The following is a 19,499-nucleotide window of genomic DNA, read 5'->3' as shown; positions in this document are numbered from 1 at the left end:
TTCCTCCTCATCCATGCTCAGTTCACACTCTGCCTCATTTTCTTCTCACCTCCTTTAACTTCCGCCTCTCCCATCTCCCTATCACCCTGACTCCCTCCCTTACTGTCTCTTCCCCCTCCCTTCTCTCTCTTCCTCCTTCCCTGTCTTTCCTTCCCTCCCTCCCTCTCTTCCCCCTCCTTTCTGCTTACTCCTTCCTTTTCTCTTCCACTTCCCCCCTCCCTTTGTCCCCCACCTCTGCAACCCCACTCTCCTTCTGTCCCTCATTCCAGTCTCCTTCCCTCCTCTCTCCCACCTGTTCTCTCTCCTTTTCTTACTCCCTCTCATCTCCTCTCCCTCCCCTCCTTTCCCTCCCCCTCCTTCCCTCTCTCCTTCATCCCTGTCTCTCCCTCCCGCTTTCCCTCCTTCTCCCACCCCTCTGCCTGTGGCTCTCCCCTGCATGCCCTGCTCACCCTGGGCCTCCCCTGGAAGGCCCCGCTGCCCACTGCCCGAGGTCACTGGGAGGGAGGCTGGGGCTCCGGCCCCACCGGGCGCCCCCCACCTGCCTGGCCGACGGGGGCTCATCTCCTTTGAGTTTTCTTGCTCTCTCTTTCTCTCTCATGTCGTTTTTTTGCAAGACGTTTCCTTTCGGTATGATGATGAGACACAATATTTTCATTCAAACAGCCATTGAATAAAATATTGTTTGTGCCCCTCCCCTTCCCCTGCCCCTTTTCGTTTGTTTTTGTGTTTGTGTTGTTTCTGTTCTCCTCGCTTTCTCTCTTGGTGGACTGTCCCAGTGCCAATCAGCAAACTGAAGGGCAAGTATATTCAGAACCAGTGCACTCTCCTCTCCCCACCCCACCCCACCCGCCCTTCCGCCCCTGCTTGCCCCCCTCCCTGCCCAGGACCATCCAAACCCCTGCTCTCCAGGGCTCCCTTCCCAGCATCCCCTAGGATCCTCTAGTTCTTGCCTTTCCTCTAATCCCTGAACCCCTATTAGAGCCTGTGGCCCACTCCCCTGGCCCTGCCTGCAGGGTGTGTTCTCTGATGTGGTCCGAGAGCTCAGGCCTCTCCTAGTCTTCCTCACTCCCACTGGGCAGGCCCCTGCCTCCCCACACCTTCTCTGTCCCGCCAAGACAACTCAACAGTGGAGACAGGGCTAAATGTCACCCTACCGCCCCCCACCCAGCAGGGCAGGGGGTCTGAGGTGCAGGGTAGGTCAGCCCTCAGAGGGGCTTATGTCAGGGTTAGAAAGGGGCCAGCCCCACAAGCTTCCTCTGGGGTGGCTCTCCCTCTTCTGACCTCTGACAGTGGCTCCAGGAGCTGACAGCCCTCCACAAGAGGAGACAGAAGGCTTGGAAGCCTCACACCCTGACCCTGAGCAGGATAGGGCATACACCCAGGCCACCGAGAGAACATGGCTGAGCCCTGCTGCTCTCCTGCAATTCCCAGAGGCTTTGCTAAAGCCCAGTGGCCCCGCCCTGCCCTGTGGGGCTCACTGCTCCTGGGCAAGTCAGAGGGTCAGTGGGAGCAGCAGGCATGGCAATGGTGTTCCCCTGGGTAAATAAAGGCAGACTCAGGGATAGTGGGCCTGGCCAGGGGAGGAATGGGATCTGTCTGGACCCCAAGGACCAGCAAAGGAACTAGAAGAGAATCAGGCTGGGTGTGAGGAAAAGGATTCTGGCACTCTGAAACGCCCAAGCTAAAGAGGCTTCTGGGAAAGGTGGGAAGTGAGCTCCCAGTTCTTGCCAGAGAACAAGGGGAGGCTTGTCATTAGAGGGTACTGGGGAGTCAGAGAGGACAGCACACAAGGGTTGCTGTCACTGTCCCACAGAGAGCCACCCTCCCAGAGAACAACTGGGCAGATGGGGAGTGGAGAGTTACAAGGCGATGCCCCATTCCCTGTGCCTGGGGGGCTCCCCAAGAAGTCCAGGGGCTCTGTCCAGCCTAGCCGAAAGAAGGGGATACAGTGACCCCCACTAGCCTGGGTGGGGGTGGGAGACATGTCCTATTCCCACTGGCTTGAGTTGTCTTTTTCTCTCCCCATCCCACGAAGTGAACCCAGAAATGCAGGACCCTAGTAACAGTGACAACCATAGAATAGTCTCCTTGCTCCTCCTCCCTCTTTTTTCTTTCTCCTTCTCCTCCTCTTCCTCCCCTCCACCCCCGCCCCGCCCGGTTGGCTTGTGTCCAAACCCTGCCTCACAGTCCTATCAGAAAGCAACAGTCCAACCAGTGACTGCCCAGCCCCTCCAGGCACCCCCAAGCCCTTCTCCCCAGAATCTTGCAGTGCATTGTGGGAGTATTTGGGAACAAGGAAGACCCCTCTTCTGCAAAAATGAAGCTCTGGGGGTGAGCAAGGTCAGGATCTAGGTGAAGACAGGTTGGGAAGGTAGGCTGTCCTGAGTGGGGACAGCCAAGAGCAGAAGGGCCCCTCCCAGATGCAGACCACCAAAGTGGCCAGTCCAACTGGGCAGGGAGAGGTCACAGAAGGGGCCCAGTGGCCACATCCCCAGGTTTACTCACCAGCTCACACATGGACATTCATGTTCACACACATACATACACTGACACGCTTATGTACAGATCATAAGCCCAGGGCACAAGCCCAGCTGGTGCATCCTTCAACAGCACCCCCATGCCCTCCCTAGAGTCCCAAGCATTCCTCCGTGGCTGCTCTGACTCCAGGCAGGTCCCGAAGAAGGGAGGAGACACCCCCACTACTCCTTCCTCACCCACCCCTCATGCCCCCAGCCTAGGAGGGCAGGTGTGCAGGTCCAAGCAGCACCCCGTCCCCTCCCACCTCCCAACCTCTCCTCCCACAGTGTGGGGACAGGCCTGGGCACCTTGAGGGTCTCCCCTCACCCAGTTCTCTGCCCCAGGGAAGACTGCCAGGCCCCCACAATGCACTGCAGCCCACCACCAGCTGCCCACACCCGTCTCTGGTTGGACTGTCTGTGCCCATGAGAAACACCCTCGGTTTGGCCATGTTGATGCCTGACACAGAACAAAAGCGAGACCAAAACGTAAACAGCTGCGGCAAAGAAAGAGAAATAAAAATTCGCAGCCAAAAGCCAATTCCCTTCCTCAAAGTCTCTTTGGAGGCAAAGGAAGCTCAGCATGCGGTTTTTTCCATTATGGATGTGATAAGAGCGAGACTGGCGCCTCCCCCAGACCATGCATATATATAGCAGTGTGTGTATATATATATGTGTGTGTGTGTGTACGTGTATATGTGCTATACAGCCGTATGGAAGCATATACAGCCACGCCAAGGGACTCACTGCCGACAGAGGACCAGGCCCGGGCAACATATTGGCTATAACTGCCCTCCTCCTGCGATGCTGTAGTCTCCACAGGCCCTCCACCCCTCCCCGCCCGCCCCTTCTCTCTGGCTCGAAACTGAACGTGGAAGTGGCGGGTTCCCTCTCTGCTGGTGTCTCCCCCTCCCTCAAGCCACCCTCTCCCCCACCTCTCCAGCCCCATCAGCTCTGAGCCCCCTGGCCTCCCACCTCCCCAGCCCCCGCCAGATAACCCCCCGTTTCTGTTGCAGATTTTGAATTCCTGCTCCCCAGCAGCTTTGAGTCTGAAGGACATGTTTTCATTGCTCCCAGGTAGCTTGTATGTGGCCTTGCTGAGGTGTCCTCCCCTACCCCGCCCGCCCTGGCCCTGCCTCCCGCACCGCTGCCTGGAGCTCTGTGTGTCTGTGTCCTGTGCAGTGTCGCCCCCTCCCATACATTGCCCCGTATGTGCAGCCGTGTGCGTACCCGGGCCATGTAGCCACACCAGGCACCAGTGGCCAGCAGCTCCACAGCTTTCGGCTCCTGCCAGCCTGGGCTGGGAGAGCTCTGGACCCTCTGCTGACCTTCCATGGCCTCCCAGGCAACCAGGAGGGAGCCCTTCTTGCCCTGGGCTGGCTGTCTGAAGCACGCCCCTCGCTGCTCTGGTTTGTGGTGCCCTCCCCCCATCCCCCACCCCGCACCTTGTCGTTGTCCTGTGTCAGTCAGTGTTTGTGTGGGTCTGGGGGCCGAGCCAGCCGGAGCCCCTGTCAGCAGTGCCAAGTCTAGGCATGGTGGCTCACTGAAGACAGGGAAGGGGTGGGGGCGGGGCTTTGAAGCGTTTGCTCTGGCAAGTGAGGGGTGTGGCCCAGAGCAGGCTGGGCCTGGGACCTTCCTGGAGCACATACTCAGTATGCACACGCACATCCTCGTGCACACACGCTGCCTGTTGGCCCAGAGCTGAGGAGGCTGGTGGCCCTCAGTGGTGAAGCCCTGCCCTGTGACCTGGGTTTTGGATGAGGGCAGGTGGGTGCAGTTGGCAGAGACCTATGGCACCACACGGGGGCTCTGGGCACTCCTCATTTCCGTGTGTGTGCACATGCGTGCATGTACCCACAAATTTCTCTGTGACTCTTTCTGTCAAATGTGAGTTTGTATTTGTGAATCACTGTGTATGTATCTAAGAGTCCGGGTGTAAATGTGGGGCGGGCTTTGTGCATCAGTGACTGTGGGAATGTGTGAAAAGGCCTGTGTGGCCCATGTGACACTGAGGAAGCTCTCCGAGGTTGGGAACTGTGTTTGTGTTTGTCACCTCTGTGTCTTTGGCTCAGGAGAGCTCACTATCTCTTGGGTGAGTGACTGAAGTAACCGCAGTGTGTGTATTGTGGCGGGGGGAGGGACTGCAAGTGACTTGGTGTCGAGCACAGCTGTGGGGGTGTCATTCTGGGTGTGTAAGCTGTGGCCTCCATGCACAGAGGTGAAGGCTGTGCACTGCACAAGGGCCCCTGGGGCCAGGGAACGAGTAGGGGCTAAGACCCAGTCCCAAATTCCCATAAAGTTGCTGGAGGAAAGTCTCTGTGGATGAGGAACTGGGAAGGGGGGAATGGCTCCATCCATCAAGGCAGAAGGACTACCTGCCAAGACTTCCTGAAGGAACAGAGCCCCAAGAAGGCCCCTCCACTTCCCACAGCCCCCACATTCTCTGGACCCAGAGCCAATGTTGAGCCCAGTGAGGGCCTTGGTGAGGGGAGGGAGTTGGCGTTCCTACCTCTGGGGGAAGAACACTCCAGTCCAAGGACCCACATGCTCCCACTGACTTCCCAACACCCTTTATGGTAAAAAAAAAAAAAAAAAACCAAAAAACCTGTTCTGTCGAGTCAGTTCCAACTCATGCGATCCTATAGGACAGGGTAGAACTGTCCCATAGGGTTTCCAAAGCTGCAAATCTTTACACAAGCATACAGCCACATCTTTCTCCTGCAGAGCCACTGGTAGGTTCAAACTGCCAACCTTTTGGTTGGCAGCCAAGCATTTAACTACTGTGCCCCTCTATGGCAGGGGCAGTGATTTCCTGTTTTCTAAATGAAAATCCTGAGGCTCAGGGAGCTTGAGTGAGTTGCCCAAAGGTGCACAGCCAGGAAGCAGAACAAGGTCTTAAATACAGGCTGACAAAGCCTATGCTGGTACTGTGGCCTCACCTGTGCGCATATGGATGAGCCAGTCATGAGGCATTTCCTGGGGCCTGCAGGCACACCGTCCTGGAGAGATGGGAGGCTCTGCAAGTCTATGCCCAGGAGGGAGAACTGGCCCGGGCAGAGGAAGCTGACGCTCATTCTCCTGTCAGTTCTGTCCCAACTCGGACCTGGGCAGCCTGCCAGGCACATGGCGGCTACAGCCCGTGAGAACACACGTGCCCCTCCCTGAGGCCGGGATTTCTCAGCGAATGGCCAGGTGGGCCTGTTGAGAAGCCCCAGCCCCACTGCTCTGTCCAGCCCGCCAAGCCCACTCTTCTTGCCCCTCCTCACCCTCAGAGAATATTGCAAGGACCTGAACGCCTCTGACAACAACACCGAGTTCCTGAAAAACTTCATTGAGCTCATGGAGAAGGTGACTCCAGACTCCAAGCAGTGTGAGTGCCCGGCAGGACAGCTGGGTCTGGGCAGTGATCCAGCAGCTCAGAGGAAGCCAGGGACCTGGCAGGCGTGGAAATATGCAGACCCAAGCCAAGGGCAGGGCCTGGGCCAGGTCATGGGGAAGACTCTCAGTGGAGCCTGGGCTGAGGGTGGGCAAATGGAGGTTGGGGACTGTGTGCAGGGACCAAAAGAAGATGCTCCTCTACCCCTGCCCTCGAATTCCAGGCAACAACTTCCTTCTGCACAACCTGATCTTGGACACGGGCATCACGCAGCAGCTGGTGGAGCGCGTATGGCGGGACCAGGACCTCAACACGTAAGCACCACCCAGCCTGTGGGGGCAGGAGTCTGGGGTGGGCCTGGAGGCCCTGGCCCTGCTTTGGGGAAGACAGGCCTGTGACCCTACCTCCCTGCTGCCCCCAGGTACAGCCTGCTGGCCGTGTTTGCTGCCACTGATGGTGGTATCACCCGCGTCTTCCCCAACAAGTAAGTGATCTGCCCGACTCCCTGCCCCTAATGAGACCACTGGGCTAGGCTCCCCACTGGGCTAGGCTCAAACCACCCCTTGCCCACCAACCTCTGCCTTTCTGGATGCTCCAGGGCAGCTGAAGACTGGACAGAGAACCCTGAGCCCTTCAATGCCAGCTTCTACCGCCGCAGCCTGGATAACCACGGCTACGTCTTTAAGCCCCCACACCAGGACAGTAAGTATCCACTCAGAGTGCCCAGCAGCAGGTGGGAAGCCTTGCCTTCCTTGTTTGCTCAGCCAGGGCTGGGTTGTGCTGCCTGAGGCCCCTCTCGGACATGAGGCTGGCCAAGACTGGAGCAGACATGGAGAGAGGGCTGAGCAGCTCCTGCCTTCGTTGAGCACTAGCTGTGCCAAACGCTGTGCTGGGTGCTTAGGCTGGCGCCAGACCTGGGTTGAGCTCCTGGGCCCATAAGGCCAGAGTGGAGTGGTCAGTGGCCGCCAACCCCTGCTCCTGACAGCCCCACCCCATCCCACCCCCAGCCCTGTTAAGGCCACTGGAGCTGGAGAACGACACTGTTGGTGTCCTGGTCAGCACGGCTGTGGAGCTCAGCCTGGGAGGGCGCACACTGAGGCCAGCAGGTGAATGCCCAGGGTGGAGACAGGGAAAGGGGCAATGGGCAGGGTGCTGCCCAGGCAGGCAGGCATTGATGGCCCTTCACTCTCTGCAGTGGTTGGCGTCAAGCTGGACCTGGAGGCCTGGGCTGAGAAGTTCAAGGTGCTAGCCAGCAATCGCACCCACCAGGACCAACCTCAGAAGGTACCTGGGCAGGAGGCAGTAGGCCCAACAGTGCCCTTCCTGAATCCCCAGGAACCCCTACAAGCCTCCCACCCAGAGTTGCGCTACCACCTAAGGAGAGGCAGGGGCTGCTGCAGGTGGCCTGGGGAACCAGATATATGAGGGGTGATGGGATGAGAAAGGAGGGAGAACTGGTGGTCGCCTTACAGTCCTCACTCTCTGCCCAGCAGTGCGGCCCCAGCAGCCACTGTGAGATGGATTGCGAAGTTAACAATGAGGTGCGTGTACCCTGAACCTTCCCTGGTTCTAAGCTTACCCACTCTTGGACTTCTTAGTCCCAAGCCTGACTGCTGGCCCATTCCTTGGCCTGTGGGTTTCAACATCCCCACCCTGACTTCACAGCCTTACCAGGGTTGAGGGAAGTGGTGGCACCCCCACTCTGAATCACTGGACTGCCAGGGCCTGGGGAGGAGGGCCTGGGACCCAATCCCTCTCCATCCTCCTCCCGCTTCCTCACCTCTCAGGACCTGCTCTGCGTTCTCATTGATGATGGGGGATTCCTGGTGCTGTCGAACCAGAACCATCAGTGGGACCAGGTAAAAGTCAGGAAAAGGGTGGAAGGAGAGGGGCAAGGTTCAAACCTTCTGGGGGTGTGTCACTACCACCCCGTGCCCACAACCCCCTTCCGGCATCCCCAGGTGGGCAGGTTCTTCAGTGAGGTGGATGCCAACCTGATGCTGGCACTCTACAATAACTCCTTCTACACCCGCAAGGAATCCTTCGACTATCAGGCAGCCTGTGCACCCCAGCCCCCAGGGAACCTGGGTGCTGCGCCGCGGGGAGTCTTTGTGGTGAGCCCCCAGCAATGCGTGGTCTGGAGATGGGGGTCTGGGAGACCTGCCCACAGATGACCCCCACCTGTGACTCATCTGAGAGGGCTGGGGGTGACCTGGGACGAGGAGCCGCAGTGGCAGCCCACAACCCTGTCTCCACTGCAGCCCACCATTGCAGACTTCCTTAACCTGGCCTGGTGGACCTCGGCTGCGGCCTGGTGAGTCCTGGGGACGGTGGAGAGGGTGCTCCCTGGCCAGGAGGGCTCAGGAGAAGTGGGGATACTGGTTTCTGCTGACAGCCCCCACTGGGCGCTCCGTGCTCTGCAGGTCCTTGTTCCAGCAGCTTCTCTGTGGCCTCATCTACCATGGCTGGTTCCAGGCAGGTAGGCAGGATTTTGGAGGCCCCTCCCTCACCCCCTCCTCCATTCTAAGTAGAGAACGACCCCCAAAGGGAGGGCGGGGCTAACGGCTGAGAGAGGCTGAGGTCCAAGACGGCGCCAGCGTCTGTGGGCGGGGCTGAGGCGCTCTGGGTCGTCGCAGACCCGGCGGAGGCCGAGGGGAGCCCCGAGGCGCGTGAGAGCAGCTGCGTCATGAAACAGACCCAGTACTACTTCGGCTCGGTGAACGCCTCCTACAACGCCATCATCGACTGCGGAAACTGCTCCAGGTACACTGGGAAGTGGGTGGTGCTAGACGCGCCGGGAGGACAGGAGGAGGCGGGACCTGCAGGTGTACCCGGCCGGGGGCGGGGCCGAGGCGCAAACAGAGGGGCGGAGCGAGTCTCACCGCCTAGTCTCCCTGTGCTGCCTTACAGGCTGTTCCACGCGCAGAGGCTGACCAACACCAACCTTCTCTTCGTGGTGGCCGAGAAGCCCCTGTGCAGCCAGTGTGAAGCTGGCCGGCTGCTGCAGAAGGAGACACACTGTATCCTGCCCCCGCCCCTCCCGCGCCGCCCGCGTCCCTCCCACCCCGCGTGCCCCCTAAGTGCCGCCGCGGCCTCCTTGACTACCCACCCATGACCAGCGGACGGCCCGGAGCAGTGTGAGCTGGTGCAGAGACCGCGATACCGGAGAGGCCCGCACATCTGCTTCGACTACAACGCGACGGTGAGGAGGGAGGGCGGCATGCTAGACACCCCGCTTCCCTCCCTCAGGGCTGGTGCGGCCCTGCGTCCTCTCCTGCCCTGGCTGATCAGTTGCCTGTTTCTCCCCACAGGAAGATACCTCAGACTGTGGCCGCGGAGCCTCCTTCCCGCCGTCGCTGAGCGTCCTGGTCTCCCTGCAGCTGCTGCTCCTCCTGGGCCTGCCACCCCGGCCGCAGCCCCAAGTTCACGCCCATGCCTCACCTCGCCTCTGAGCACCCCCACCCTCGGGCCTCCCAGCCTCTACCCTCGCCCTCCAGCTCCATGCTCCGGTCTTAGAGCCTCGACACCTCCCCTCACTGAAGGACCTGAGCGCGCCAGGCCCTGAGAGTCTGCGCCTTGGGGTGGGGTCCCAAAGGAGGATGCTGCAGGTCTTTGGCCCCCAAGCCACGTCTCACCGCTGAACTGTCACAGTGTCCCCAGACCCTTCATTTCCGCTGGACTCACCCACCCCCGAGGACTGGGACAGGGAAGTCACACTCACTGGTGCAAACCAGGGCTCCACTGCCCACCAGGCCCCAGGTCTCCCTCTGTTTGGGGGACCTAACCCCTGCCCCAGCTGGACTCCTCTAACCTGGCTCTACTGCCCCAGCCCAGCCCATGCCAGGCCTGGTTTCCCTGGGAATAATGGAGGAAGGTGAGATAGGCACTTTGAGGCCTGTGCATCCCAGCTCCCTGCGGTGGGTGTGCGAGGGAGAGGCCCTCATTAAGTCTTAGCAGCAGAGAGGTCCTGGGGAAGCACCCTCAAGGGCTCCTGCCCTTCTCAAGCCTACAACCACCTCCCTTCCCTCAAGCCCTTCAGGTATCAGGATAGACACGGTGACATGGTTCCAGACACAACCCCATGCATACCCGGTGCCTTGAGGGCAGAAACTGGAGTCACACTAGACATACCCCAGAGTGCATACATACAGAGACACGCACGCACGCACGCACGCACGATGGGGTGGGGTGGGGCTACAGAGCCTTACACAGGGCGAGGGGTTGATGGGAGAGTTGGCACCTTACACTCCATCTCCTGCTCACCACCTGCCTCTAATCTGAGCTGCAGCCCAGCTGATCCTCCCATCTATAAAGCTGAATGTCACAGTGCCAAATGCCAGGGTGAGGACAGAGACCCCTCTGTCTTACCTCTGGCTGCCAGTGTCCCCCAAGTGCCCCTGACCCTGCCAGGTGCTCATTGTAACCATTTCTGACTAGTGTCAGGCCCCCACCGGGTCCATATGCCACTGCCTGCACTCCTCGGCAGAGGAACCCCCACCAGACATCGCCCTTTGCCTTAGCAGGGGGTGACTTGGTCTCTCCTGGCTGGGCCATTCCACCCTCAATCCGGCCCTTACACACTCAGGCCTGCACCCACTCCCTGTCCCATTTCCACTCACATACACACACTCCCTGCCCCCAGGAGGCCGAACTGCCCCTCCCCTACTGAACACAGACTTGCACATACACACACTGCACACACAGAGGCTGGGCCTGGGGCACATCTCTTCACACTTCATTTTGGTCATTTCCCCCGAAGGCATCCCAGCTTGGGGGGTCAGTGGGGGACTGGGGGCTGGGGGATGTGGCCATGGGGCTCAGATGGACTGGGAGAAGGGGGGAGGGTGATGCATTAATTAATGGCTCCATTAATTAATGTCATGTTGCTTGTCGCTTTCTCAGTGTGTGTGTACGGTCCATGCCCGCTGCTGGTGCCCAGCCTGGTTGCCAGCCGTGTCCTGCGTGGGCGTGTGTGTAACTAGTGTAGTCAGGTGCTCAATGGAGAATATAAAATAAAAAAGAAACAAACATATACAGAAAAATATATATTTTAAGTTTAAAAAACAGAAAAACAGACAAAACAATCCTTATCAGCTAGCTGTCCAGCCCCCGGCTAGGTCTGATCCTTCTCATAGCCCACCCGACCTGGCTGCCCCTTCACCTCGGGCTCGGGGGACCTGTGGGGGATGGGGGGACCATTTCTTTTTTCTGCCCTTTTTTTGTTCTATTTTGTACAGACAAGTCAGAAAAACAACAGTGACAAAAAAGACAAGAAACTTTGTAAAATAGTGCGTGAGTCCTTGTAAAATATTTTCAAATGGTTTATTACAGAAGATCAGTTATTAAATAATGTTCATATTTTCATTTCAAACAGTTCCCATCCACTGTGTCTGCCCAATGGTAGGGATTGGGTAGCAATGATGACAGGTGGCCTTGACCTCAGAATCCCACCTGCTGCTCAGCTGGGCATGACTGCCACTGTAATCCAGGCCCTGGATGGGCGTAGGGCATAATGCTTTTGGCATTATGGGACCCTGGAAGGAGGAAGACAGAGATGAAATTGTGGGTTTGGAGGGGGAGGGTTGGAGGAGGCTGGGGTCTAGCCCGCCCACAAGCACAGCTGTAGGCCCCTCTGGCCCAGAGGAGGCCAAGGCCTTCTCCTCTTTCATGGCCACTGTAGCTAATGCTGGAGCCCAACTCCGGGTCAGTATTTGCAGAATCCTCTCTCGAGCTTCACTAACCAGGATGAAATGCTGCTACGCCCTTGTTTATTTTAAACTTAACCCTCTTAATAGCCAACCCTAGTCGGTGCGGCCTTCACATTCTTTTCAAGGGGAGAGAATTATAACCACCGGGGCTGAGGTTTCCCTCTGACCCTCAACCCCCATTCCCCTCCTAAAATGCACTTGGCTGGGGTGGGAGGGGGGACTCCGCTCGCTCCTCAGTTACCCTGAGGTCTTTGGTCTTCCAGCTGAGTCCTCACCACAGCCTTGTTGTTAGCTGCCTGTTGAGTCAGCCCCGACTCATGGTGATCCCATGTGTGTCAGAGTAGAACTGTGCTCTATATAGAGTTTCCAGTGGCTGATTTTTTTGACAGCAGATCACTAGGCCTTTCTTCTGAACCACAACCTTAGGAGTGGGTAATAGTGTATCCCCATTCTGCAGATAAGAGAACTGAGACTTAAAGAGGAGAAAGCCTTTCTCCCCAGGTGGGAAAAGTAAGAAATCAGCAAATGTTTCAGAGAGGAGGCGGCCCGTGGGAGAAGGGCCTTGGATGCTAAATAGATGGAAGGCATTTTCAGGCTTCTGCAAAGGCATGGGGCTTTACTCACGTCTCTGCAGGCAACCCCCAAGACAGCTTCCATGACCCCTAACAGCAGTCCTGGAGTAGGATTGCCAGATAAATACAGAACATCCGGTCAAATTTGATTTTCAGATAATAATTTTTTAGTATCAGTGTAATATGGTAGGAGTAGAGGTCCTCACCTAACTTCCTGAGGGAGGAGGATAATCAACATCAGCATCAGCCCAAAGCTGATCCCTATGAGGTGGAGGGCAGACATACCTCCACCCTCCAACTTTTTACCAATTCTAACACCAGCTGTCCTCCCATAGCACTCTCTACTTCTCTGCTGGGCTTGATAATTCATTGCAATGGCCACACAGAACTCACAGACCACACTCATGATTATGTGGTTTATTAGGGAAGTAACAGGTTACAATTCAGGATCAGGATCAACTTGGAAGTAACAGGAACAACTCAGGATACAGTTCTTTGATGAGGACAGCTTCTTGGCCATGCATACCCAAAGAGGGGCCCTGCTCCAGCCTGGCCTCTGCCTGCTTAGGCAAGTGTTACAGTTCTTCAGCTCGCCAATAACTGCCCACTCCACCAGGAAGCCTCCTGCCTGAGGGCACTCAGCTCTCTCACTCCATTGGTTGGCGAACCCATTGCAGCTGTCTGCTGGTCCCGTGCTGCTGTCCCATGCCACTGTTGCCACCTCCAGTGTTACAGCTCTGTCTCCTGGGTCTAGGAGGTTCTCAGTACGGGGGCCCTGAGTCCAAAGGACACACTTCGCTCCCAGCCATTCTTCTTGATGGTAGTAAGAGCCCCCCTCAACCTCGGGGATTTGCTCTTTTTAAGCCTAGCAGGGTGACAAAACTGACCAATCCCCTTGGTGGGCCACAAGCACCTTATTTGCATAGTCCCAGCCAGTCATTTAATGGGAGTTAAAAAACCACAGCTAGAAAGGCCATATAAAAGTGATTCATTGCACCACAATAAGTATATTTCAAATAGGGAACCCTGGTAGTGCAATGGTTAAGTGCTCAACTGCTAACAGAAAGGTTGGCAGTTCAAACCCACCCCAGTGGCTCTAAGGAGAAAGACCTGGTGATCTGCTTCTGTAAAGATTACAGCCTGGAAAACCCTATAGGGCAGTTCTGCTCTGTCACATGGGGTTGCTATGAGTTGAAAATTGGCTTGCTGCACCCAACAACATGTTTCAAATACTGCATGGGCCATACTTATACTAAAAATTTTGGGACATGCATATACTAAAAAATTATTGTTCATCTGAAATTCAAATTTAACTTGGCAGCCTGTATTTTGATTTACTAAATCTGGCAACCCTACCCTGGGGTGGCATCCAGTGGGAACCCATTCTCCAGACAAAGATAAAAGGTGTCAATGCCCTTTATAACCTGGAAGGCTCTGCACACATCAGCAGCTGTACTTTGAACAGTGGCTGAGAAGAAATTCTGAGCTTTATATAAACATTTTGTCATATAATTATGTTAATTATATGCACATTTTGAAAAGTAACGCAGTATACAAAAAATTAGTTTGCACATGACACAAACTGCTAGAAGCCACTGGGCATGCCTGGCCCAGGCTTGTGGGGAGACCTCTCTTCCTCTCACCAGCCATCGGAAGTCTCTGGTGGGAAAGGACTGAGGACAGCCCGTCAAAGAGTGAGGAGACTGGAGACCTGGGTTCCTGCCCCAGCTCTACCTCAAGTGGAGCCTGAGCAATAACACGCTGCTGGCATTTTATACGCCTGTCCCCTCAAGGTAGGAAGGTCCTGCCATTATTTCCATTTTACAGACCGTGAAACCCAGTTTCAAAAAGCTTCAGGAACTTAGCCAAGGTCACAGAGCTGCCAAGTGGCAAAGCAACGATTCCAGCCTACGTCGGGCACCATACAACAGACGGCCGAAGTTCTGGGAATTCGTGCACACCCTTACACACACCAGGACCATACGGAATTCTCACCCATACACCTCCCACAGGGACACGCCCATTCAGATGTTCATACACAAACAGAGCCACTGTGGCTCTTCTCTAGGAATTGGCAAGTGTGCAGCGTGGGGTTGTGTTGCTGCCAGTACCCTCCGCTTTCCTGAGATCAGCGATGCTCGTTCACCCTCCCCCACCTCTCGAGAACCGGATAAAATGGCCCTGAGAACTACAACTTCCAGCACACCCTCCCCTCACCACTAACGAGAGCTTCCGTGCGCATGGCCTCCTGGGACTTGTAGTTCTACTCGGAAGCCCGGTTCCGCTCGTCACGGAACTCCGAGGGACTCCATGTCCCAGCATGCCGCGGAGCCGGAAGACTAGCGCTCAGGGGGCACCCCGCCTTCGCTCGGGCGCGCAAGCGTAGTACCCCTGTTTGTCGGCCCCTGAAAAGGGAGGAGGCGGTGTCGAAATCTAGACGGTGGCCGAGCCGAAGCTGACGGGAGTTAACTCAGTCCCAGAACAAGGCGTCAGTCCCGCGCGGGGACCGATGGGACCCTGTTGGATGGAGGAAGCCGAGCCCTGAGATCAACAACGGCCCGGCTGGCCTGGCGCGGGGCCCACAGTGGGGGCAGGCAACCTTGCCTAAGCCGCCCAGGGCCTTTCCTCAGGTCCTGGGCAAGGGGCCTAGGCCCCGGCCCCGCAACCAGGCCCGGCTCGGCCGCTCAGAATCCGTGTCCGACCCAACCGGAAGTGGAGCCTTCACCGGGGCCATAGTCCAGTGACTAGGCCGGGCCTGGGCCTCCTGTCGGGGTCGGACTGGGACGAGGCCCCGGGGAGGCCCCTAGGCCACCAGACCTCCCCCCAAGGCCGTTGCCTGCCGCGAAGATGCAGCGCGCCCTACCAGGCGCCCGCCAGCACTTGGGGGCCATCCTGGCCAGCGCCAGCGTGGTGGTGAAGGCCCTGTGCGCGGCTGTGCTATTTCTCTACCTGCTGTCTTTCGCCGTGGACACGGGCTGCCTGGCGGTCACCCCAGGCTACCTCTTTCCCCCCAACTTCTGGATCTGGACCTTGGCCACTCATGGGCTGATGGAGCAGCATGTGTGGGATGTGGCCATCAGCCTGGCTACAGTGGTGGTGGCTGGGCGTTTGCTAGAGCCCCTCTGGGGGGCCTTGGAGCTGCTCATCTTCTTCTCAGTGGTGAACGTGTCTGTGGGGCTGCTGGGGGCCTTCGCCTACCTCCTCACCTACATGGCTTCCTTCAACTTGGTCTACCTGTTCACTGTCCGCATCCATGGCGCCCTGGGCTTCCTAGGTGGTGTCCTGGTGGCACTCAAGCAAACCATGGGAGACTGCGTGGTGCTTCGAGTGCCCCAGGTGCGCGTCAGCGTGGTGCCCATGCTGCTGCTGGCGCTGCTGCTGCTACTGCGGCTGGCCACACTGCTCCAGAGCCCAGCACTGGCCTCCTACGGCTTTGGGCTGCTCTCCAGTTGGGTCTATCTTCGCTTCTACCAGCGCCACAGCCGGGGTCGAGGGGACATGGCCGACCACTTTGCTTTTGCCACCTTCTTCCCTGAGATCCTGCAACCTGTGGTCGGACTGTTGGCAAACTTGGTGCACGGCCTCCTGGTGAAGGTAAAGATATGTCAGAAGACAGTGAAACGCTATGATGTGGGTGCCCCATCCTCCATCACCATCAGCCTCCCAGGCACAGACCCTCAGGACGCCGAGCGGAGAAGGTACTGTGGAATCTTCCCAAACTTTTTCAAGCTAGCAGACTATTTATTGGTCCATCTGTAGAGGTGCTGGCTGTGTGTAGGCTGCTGGCCCTGGGGCAGATTCAGAAAGAGATAAAATCCAATCTTCCGGCCTTAAGGAACCCAGCATTTAGGTGTCTGGGTTCCAATAGGTGCTTTCTAACATTAGGGAGTGAAAGTAGCTTTTCACCGCTTAGGCCATTTAATAAGCCTCCAGAAATGCTGTTTCCTTTGGTGTTGTGTGAGGGGCTAGTGGAGAACCACGTAAACATAACCCTGTCTTGGAATCCTGGACCTGGGTCTTACAGGAGCCAGAGACAACCTGTTGGTCCCATCTCCCCTGTGAGGGAGGGACAGGGAAGGAGCCTTGGGGACCATAAGAGGCAGTCTGGGCCACCCCGATTTCCAAATGTCAAACTTCCCCTTCCTGGGCCTTAATTCAGATCCTGTGCTTCTCTGTCCCTTATTTATTGAGACGGGAGCTTGTGGTACAGTCAGATTCCCCTCCTTCTCCAGCAGGCATGTGTCACCAAACCCAAGGGATAGGCCATATGACACACCAGGGAGTGGAGGATGACCCTTTTGTTATCTGTAAACCGTCACCATCAGGAATCCCAGGTGAATTATTCACTGGGTGCATCTTGGCCAGGGCAGGAGAGGTCTTTTCTAACATCGCTCTGACTCTCTCCCCCAGCTGTGTGGACTCACCAGAGCAGTCACAGCTTCCACCAGGCCCACAGCTCCATTTCCATCATCATTCTTGAGTTTTTTGAGGCAAAATTATTCAGGTAGTAAAATCTAAGGTAGCCTCTGTTCCTATTTTCAGCATTTCTCCAAGGCTTCTGCTTTTGCTCCCCTGTAAAATGGGTTTTTGGCAGGAAACTTCATGAGTTCAGCTGAATAGGTACTCCTGTGCTTAACTGTCCACTGGGGCTATGGAGTTGTGTGTGGGAGACATCCCCTTCTTGGAGTTACCAGGCTGGTGAAGGAGTGACATAAGGCCACAGATGATGGCCGTGGTCCAAGATGGTGGGTGTCAAAAAGTACACACAGCATGCTGCAGGACATAATTCTGGGCCCTATAGCTCGTGTTTCTACAGTTGATGAGTCCTAAAGACACAGACTGTTTTAACCTTGTCACATGGACGAAATGGGGCTGGTAAGAACCAAGCTGCCCTCGGAGCTATTCGGATGGGGCTAGACCTCAGTGGGGGCCCCTTCTCCAGTGAGAGAGTTGGTTAGACATTCCAAAAACCTCTGCCCAGGCCCAGGAAAATGGACAGGGGGAGGCAGGTTGCAAGGAGGGGACAGGGTGCAGGAGGCAAGTTCTTAGCATAGCCTTGAGGTTGTTAGCTCCTCAAACCAGCTTGACATCTGACTGCAAAGGGCTACTAGCAGAGGGAGGCAAGGTTTCCTGTCTCTTTGACCTTTGTGAGGAAGTGACTGGCATGCCACTACCTCGCTGCCTTGGTGGGCTTTAGACTGCTAGCAAGGGCTTCTCTGGGATGGAGGCCTGGGTAGCAGCAGGCAAGGACTGTCCTGTCTGTGCCAACTTGCTTTGTGCCAGGTTAGAGGACAGAGTGGAAGTGTGCAGGGCTGTCTGTGCCCATGCCCTTTCGCCTCTCCTGTCATGTTCCTGGCATGGTGAAGATTTTGTTCTCTGCTACAGCCTGGGAGGCTATCCAGGCCATCCCCCACACTGGTGGTAAAGAGAGTTTGGGGCACCAGGGGTCCACAGTGGCCACTGGTGGAAGTACTGCCCGGCAGCATTGGCTCTCCACCTTGTGGTGGTCCTGAGCTCACGTGTGTATTTTCTTCTGGGGAATTTTCCCACCTCTCCCCAAAGTGGGGCCTGCAAGGGTCTGCCTATGGAATGAGTAGGCTCTGGCCTGTGCCCTACCCATCTGAACTGTTTCTCCTGCTTGTTTTCCTGCAAGGGCTTAACGCTCTAACACAGGCCCTGGTGGCTTTGGCCATTCTGGGAAGGAGAATATTAGAGTCAGTTAGGAGGGGTGGGCTCGCGCAGGTTGGCTGAGAGCCAAGGCAGAGGCCTCAGTTCCAGCCTTCCCCACAGATGATTGCCAGGAGGCTCAGGACACCCGTGACATGGAGAGGAGAAGTAATAACCCTCTCCTTGGGTGTGATGACACTGGCCAAACAGAAGCTCACATCTCCAGGGACTTACCCTTCCACCCATCTGCCCTGAGGCTCTAGCTCCGCCCACCCTTAGGTACAATGTTCCGAACCCGCCTGTCGGCTGGCCTGGCTGGCAGTCTGGCAGACAGCCTCCTGGCCACCTGGCAGACAGCCCGCTGGCCTCTGCCTGAAGCTGGATTCCCCATCTATGGAGGGAAGGCTCGAAAGCCAATGGGTCCTAAGTCTGATGGCACAGTGGGCCCTAATCCAACCTCTAGGGAGCCCTGGGCCCTGCATAGGGAAGGGTAACAACTGGGATTCTGGGGGAGAAGCCTGGGTGGAGTCCGTCTCCTGGGAGAAGGGTGCAGGGTATGAGCCAAGCCCAAACTAAGAGTGACCTGTCTTCTCTCTTCTGGCCCCAGGCAACTAGCCCTGAAGGCCCTCAATGAGCGGCTGAAGAGAGTGGAGGACCAGTCTGTCTGGCCCAGTATGGATGATGATGAAGAGGAGGCCACAGCCAAGATGGACAGCCCCCTGCCATCAGACAAGGCCCCCACATCCCCAGGGAAGGGGGCTGCCCCAGAATCCAGCCTAATCACCTTCGAGGCAGCGACCCCGAATCTGTAACTCCAAACTACCCCGAGGGCAGCACCTCTTCTCCTAAGCCCCCCTCACCACCCTGTCAGCTACTCCAGGGTACCAGCTGCCCTGAGGGGAGGGAAGAATGCCTGCTGGAAGTTTTTGCAGCCTTCCTGCTGTTTCTCGCCAACACTACCCAGGCCTCTTGCTACCTGGTTTCAACTCCAGACAACCACTATGCCAGGCATGGGGCCTCTGAGGCATCAGGCAGCCCAGGCCCCATCTGAGGTAAGACTGTGCTTCAGCAGACAGCCCCAAGGAAGTGGCTGCAAGGACATTGGTGCCACAGCTCCTGAGCTGGCCCTCATGCCTGAAACTGGTTGCTGAGAGCCCTGAGCCAAGGCAAGGATTTGCCAAAAATGTTCTGGGGGCCCAGCCAGTGCAGAGTTGCACATCCCCGCGTACCCCCGGAAAGACTGTGTTCAGGTCAAGATTTCTGTTTCCCTCTGCTGTGGCCGTGGCCGCTTCTGGGCCAGGACAGCCACAGCTCCCAGATATTTTCTACAGGACCACTTGAGCGGGCAGCCAAGCCCAGCCTCGCAGTATCAATAAAGCAGTTCTTGGAGACGTGGTTCCTGGGCTGTCAGACCACCTTGGGTAGCTCCCTCATCATGCCTAGCTGCAAAGGTAGACAGAGACTTTACTCTGAGTTCAAGGGCTCAACCCCTACGGCAACTCTAGCTGGATAAGGGGCCCCACTCCCCAACCACATGCCACTGCCAAGCAGCCTTCCCAGAGCTGTCACCTCAGACCTGTAACCCTTTTCTCTTTCAGTGACCTCCCATCCCCAGTCGGGGAGGCCCTATACCCCTACCTGGGGGATTTGAGGATTGAGG

General features: G+C 57.0%; 2 protein-coding genes across 4 annotated transcripts in view; both read left to right on the top strand.

Annotated features, from left to right (window-relative positions):
- The window catches only part of CACNA2D2 (calcium voltage-gated channel auxiliary subunit alpha2delta 2), a 149,454-nt gene extending 140,110 nt beyond the window's left edge, over positions 1-9,344 (top strand). Inside the window, exons 23-39 of one of the 3 annotated variants that reach the window (XM_012557576.1) lie at positions 777-797; positions 3,533-3,593; positions 5,789-5,886; positions 6,116-6,206; positions 6,314-6,376; positions 6,491-6,594; positions 6,900-6,998; positions 7,088-7,176; positions 7,386-7,433; positions 7,680-7,751; positions 7,854-8,006; positions 8,154-8,206; positions 8,316-8,371; positions 8,529-8,655; positions 8,803-8,912; positions 9,012-9,094; positions 9,204-9,344. In XM_012557576.1, coding sequence (XP_012413030.1) covers positions 777-797; positions 3,533-3,593; positions 5,789-5,886; positions 6,116-6,206; positions 6,314-6,376; positions 6,491-6,594; positions 6,900-6,998; positions 7,088-7,176; positions 7,386-7,433; positions 7,680-7,751; positions 7,854-8,006; positions 8,154-8,206; positions 8,316-8,371; positions 8,529-8,655; positions 8,803-8,912; positions 9,012-9,094; positions 9,204-9,344 — 1,469 coding nt within the window. Of the gene's footprint in view, positions 1-776; positions 798-3,532; positions 3,594-5,788; positions 5,887-6,115; positions 6,207-6,313; positions 6,377-6,490; positions 6,595-6,899; positions 6,999-7,087; positions 7,177-7,385; positions 7,434-7,679; positions 7,752-7,853; positions 8,007-8,153; positions 8,207-8,315; positions 8,372-8,528; positions 8,656-8,802; positions 8,915-9,007; positions 9,095-9,203 lie in introns of all 3 variants that reach the window. The other 2 variants (XM_012557603.1, XM_004368569.1) reach the window with 2 other exon arrangements.
- Positions 9,345-14,549: 5,205 nt separating this feature from the next.
- On the top strand, positions 14,550-19,230 carry TMEM115 (transmembrane protein 115). Its single transcript, XM_004368567.2, has 2 exons — positions 14,550-15,870; positions 18,447-19,230. Exons 1-2 carry the CDS (start codon positions 15,020-15,022, stop codon positions 18,649-18,651), a joined length of 1,056 nt encoding a protein of 351 aa, XP_004368624.1. The 5' UTR covers positions 14,550-15,019; the 3' UTR covers positions 18,652-19,230.
- Positions 19,231-19,499: the final 269 nt, after the last annotated feature.

This window comes from Trichechus manatus, unplaced genomic scaffold (genome assembly GCF_000243295.1).
Source record: "Trichechus manatus latirostris isolate Lorelei unplaced genomic scaffold, TriManLat1.0 scaffold00001, whole genome shotgun sequence".
In the NCBI taxonomy this organism is placed as follows: domain Eukaryota; kingdom Metazoa; phylum Chordata; class Mammalia; order Sirenia; family Trichechidae; genus Trichechus; species Trichechus manatus.
The sequence above is the reverse complement of the archived record's forward strand: the minus strand, read 5'-3'. Positions and strand labels throughout refer to the sequence as shown.

Bases quoted from the DNA above. Each gene is read 5' to 3' on its own strand.
- TMEM115 (XM_004368567.2), top strand. From the start codon at position 15,020: ATGCAGCGCGCCCTACCAGGCGCCCGCCAGCACTTGGGGGCCATCCTG. The intron at 15,871-18,446 runs GTACTGTGGAAT...TTCTGGCCCCAG, and splicing joins CAGGACGCCGAGCGGAGAAG to GCAACTAGCCCTGAAGGCCC.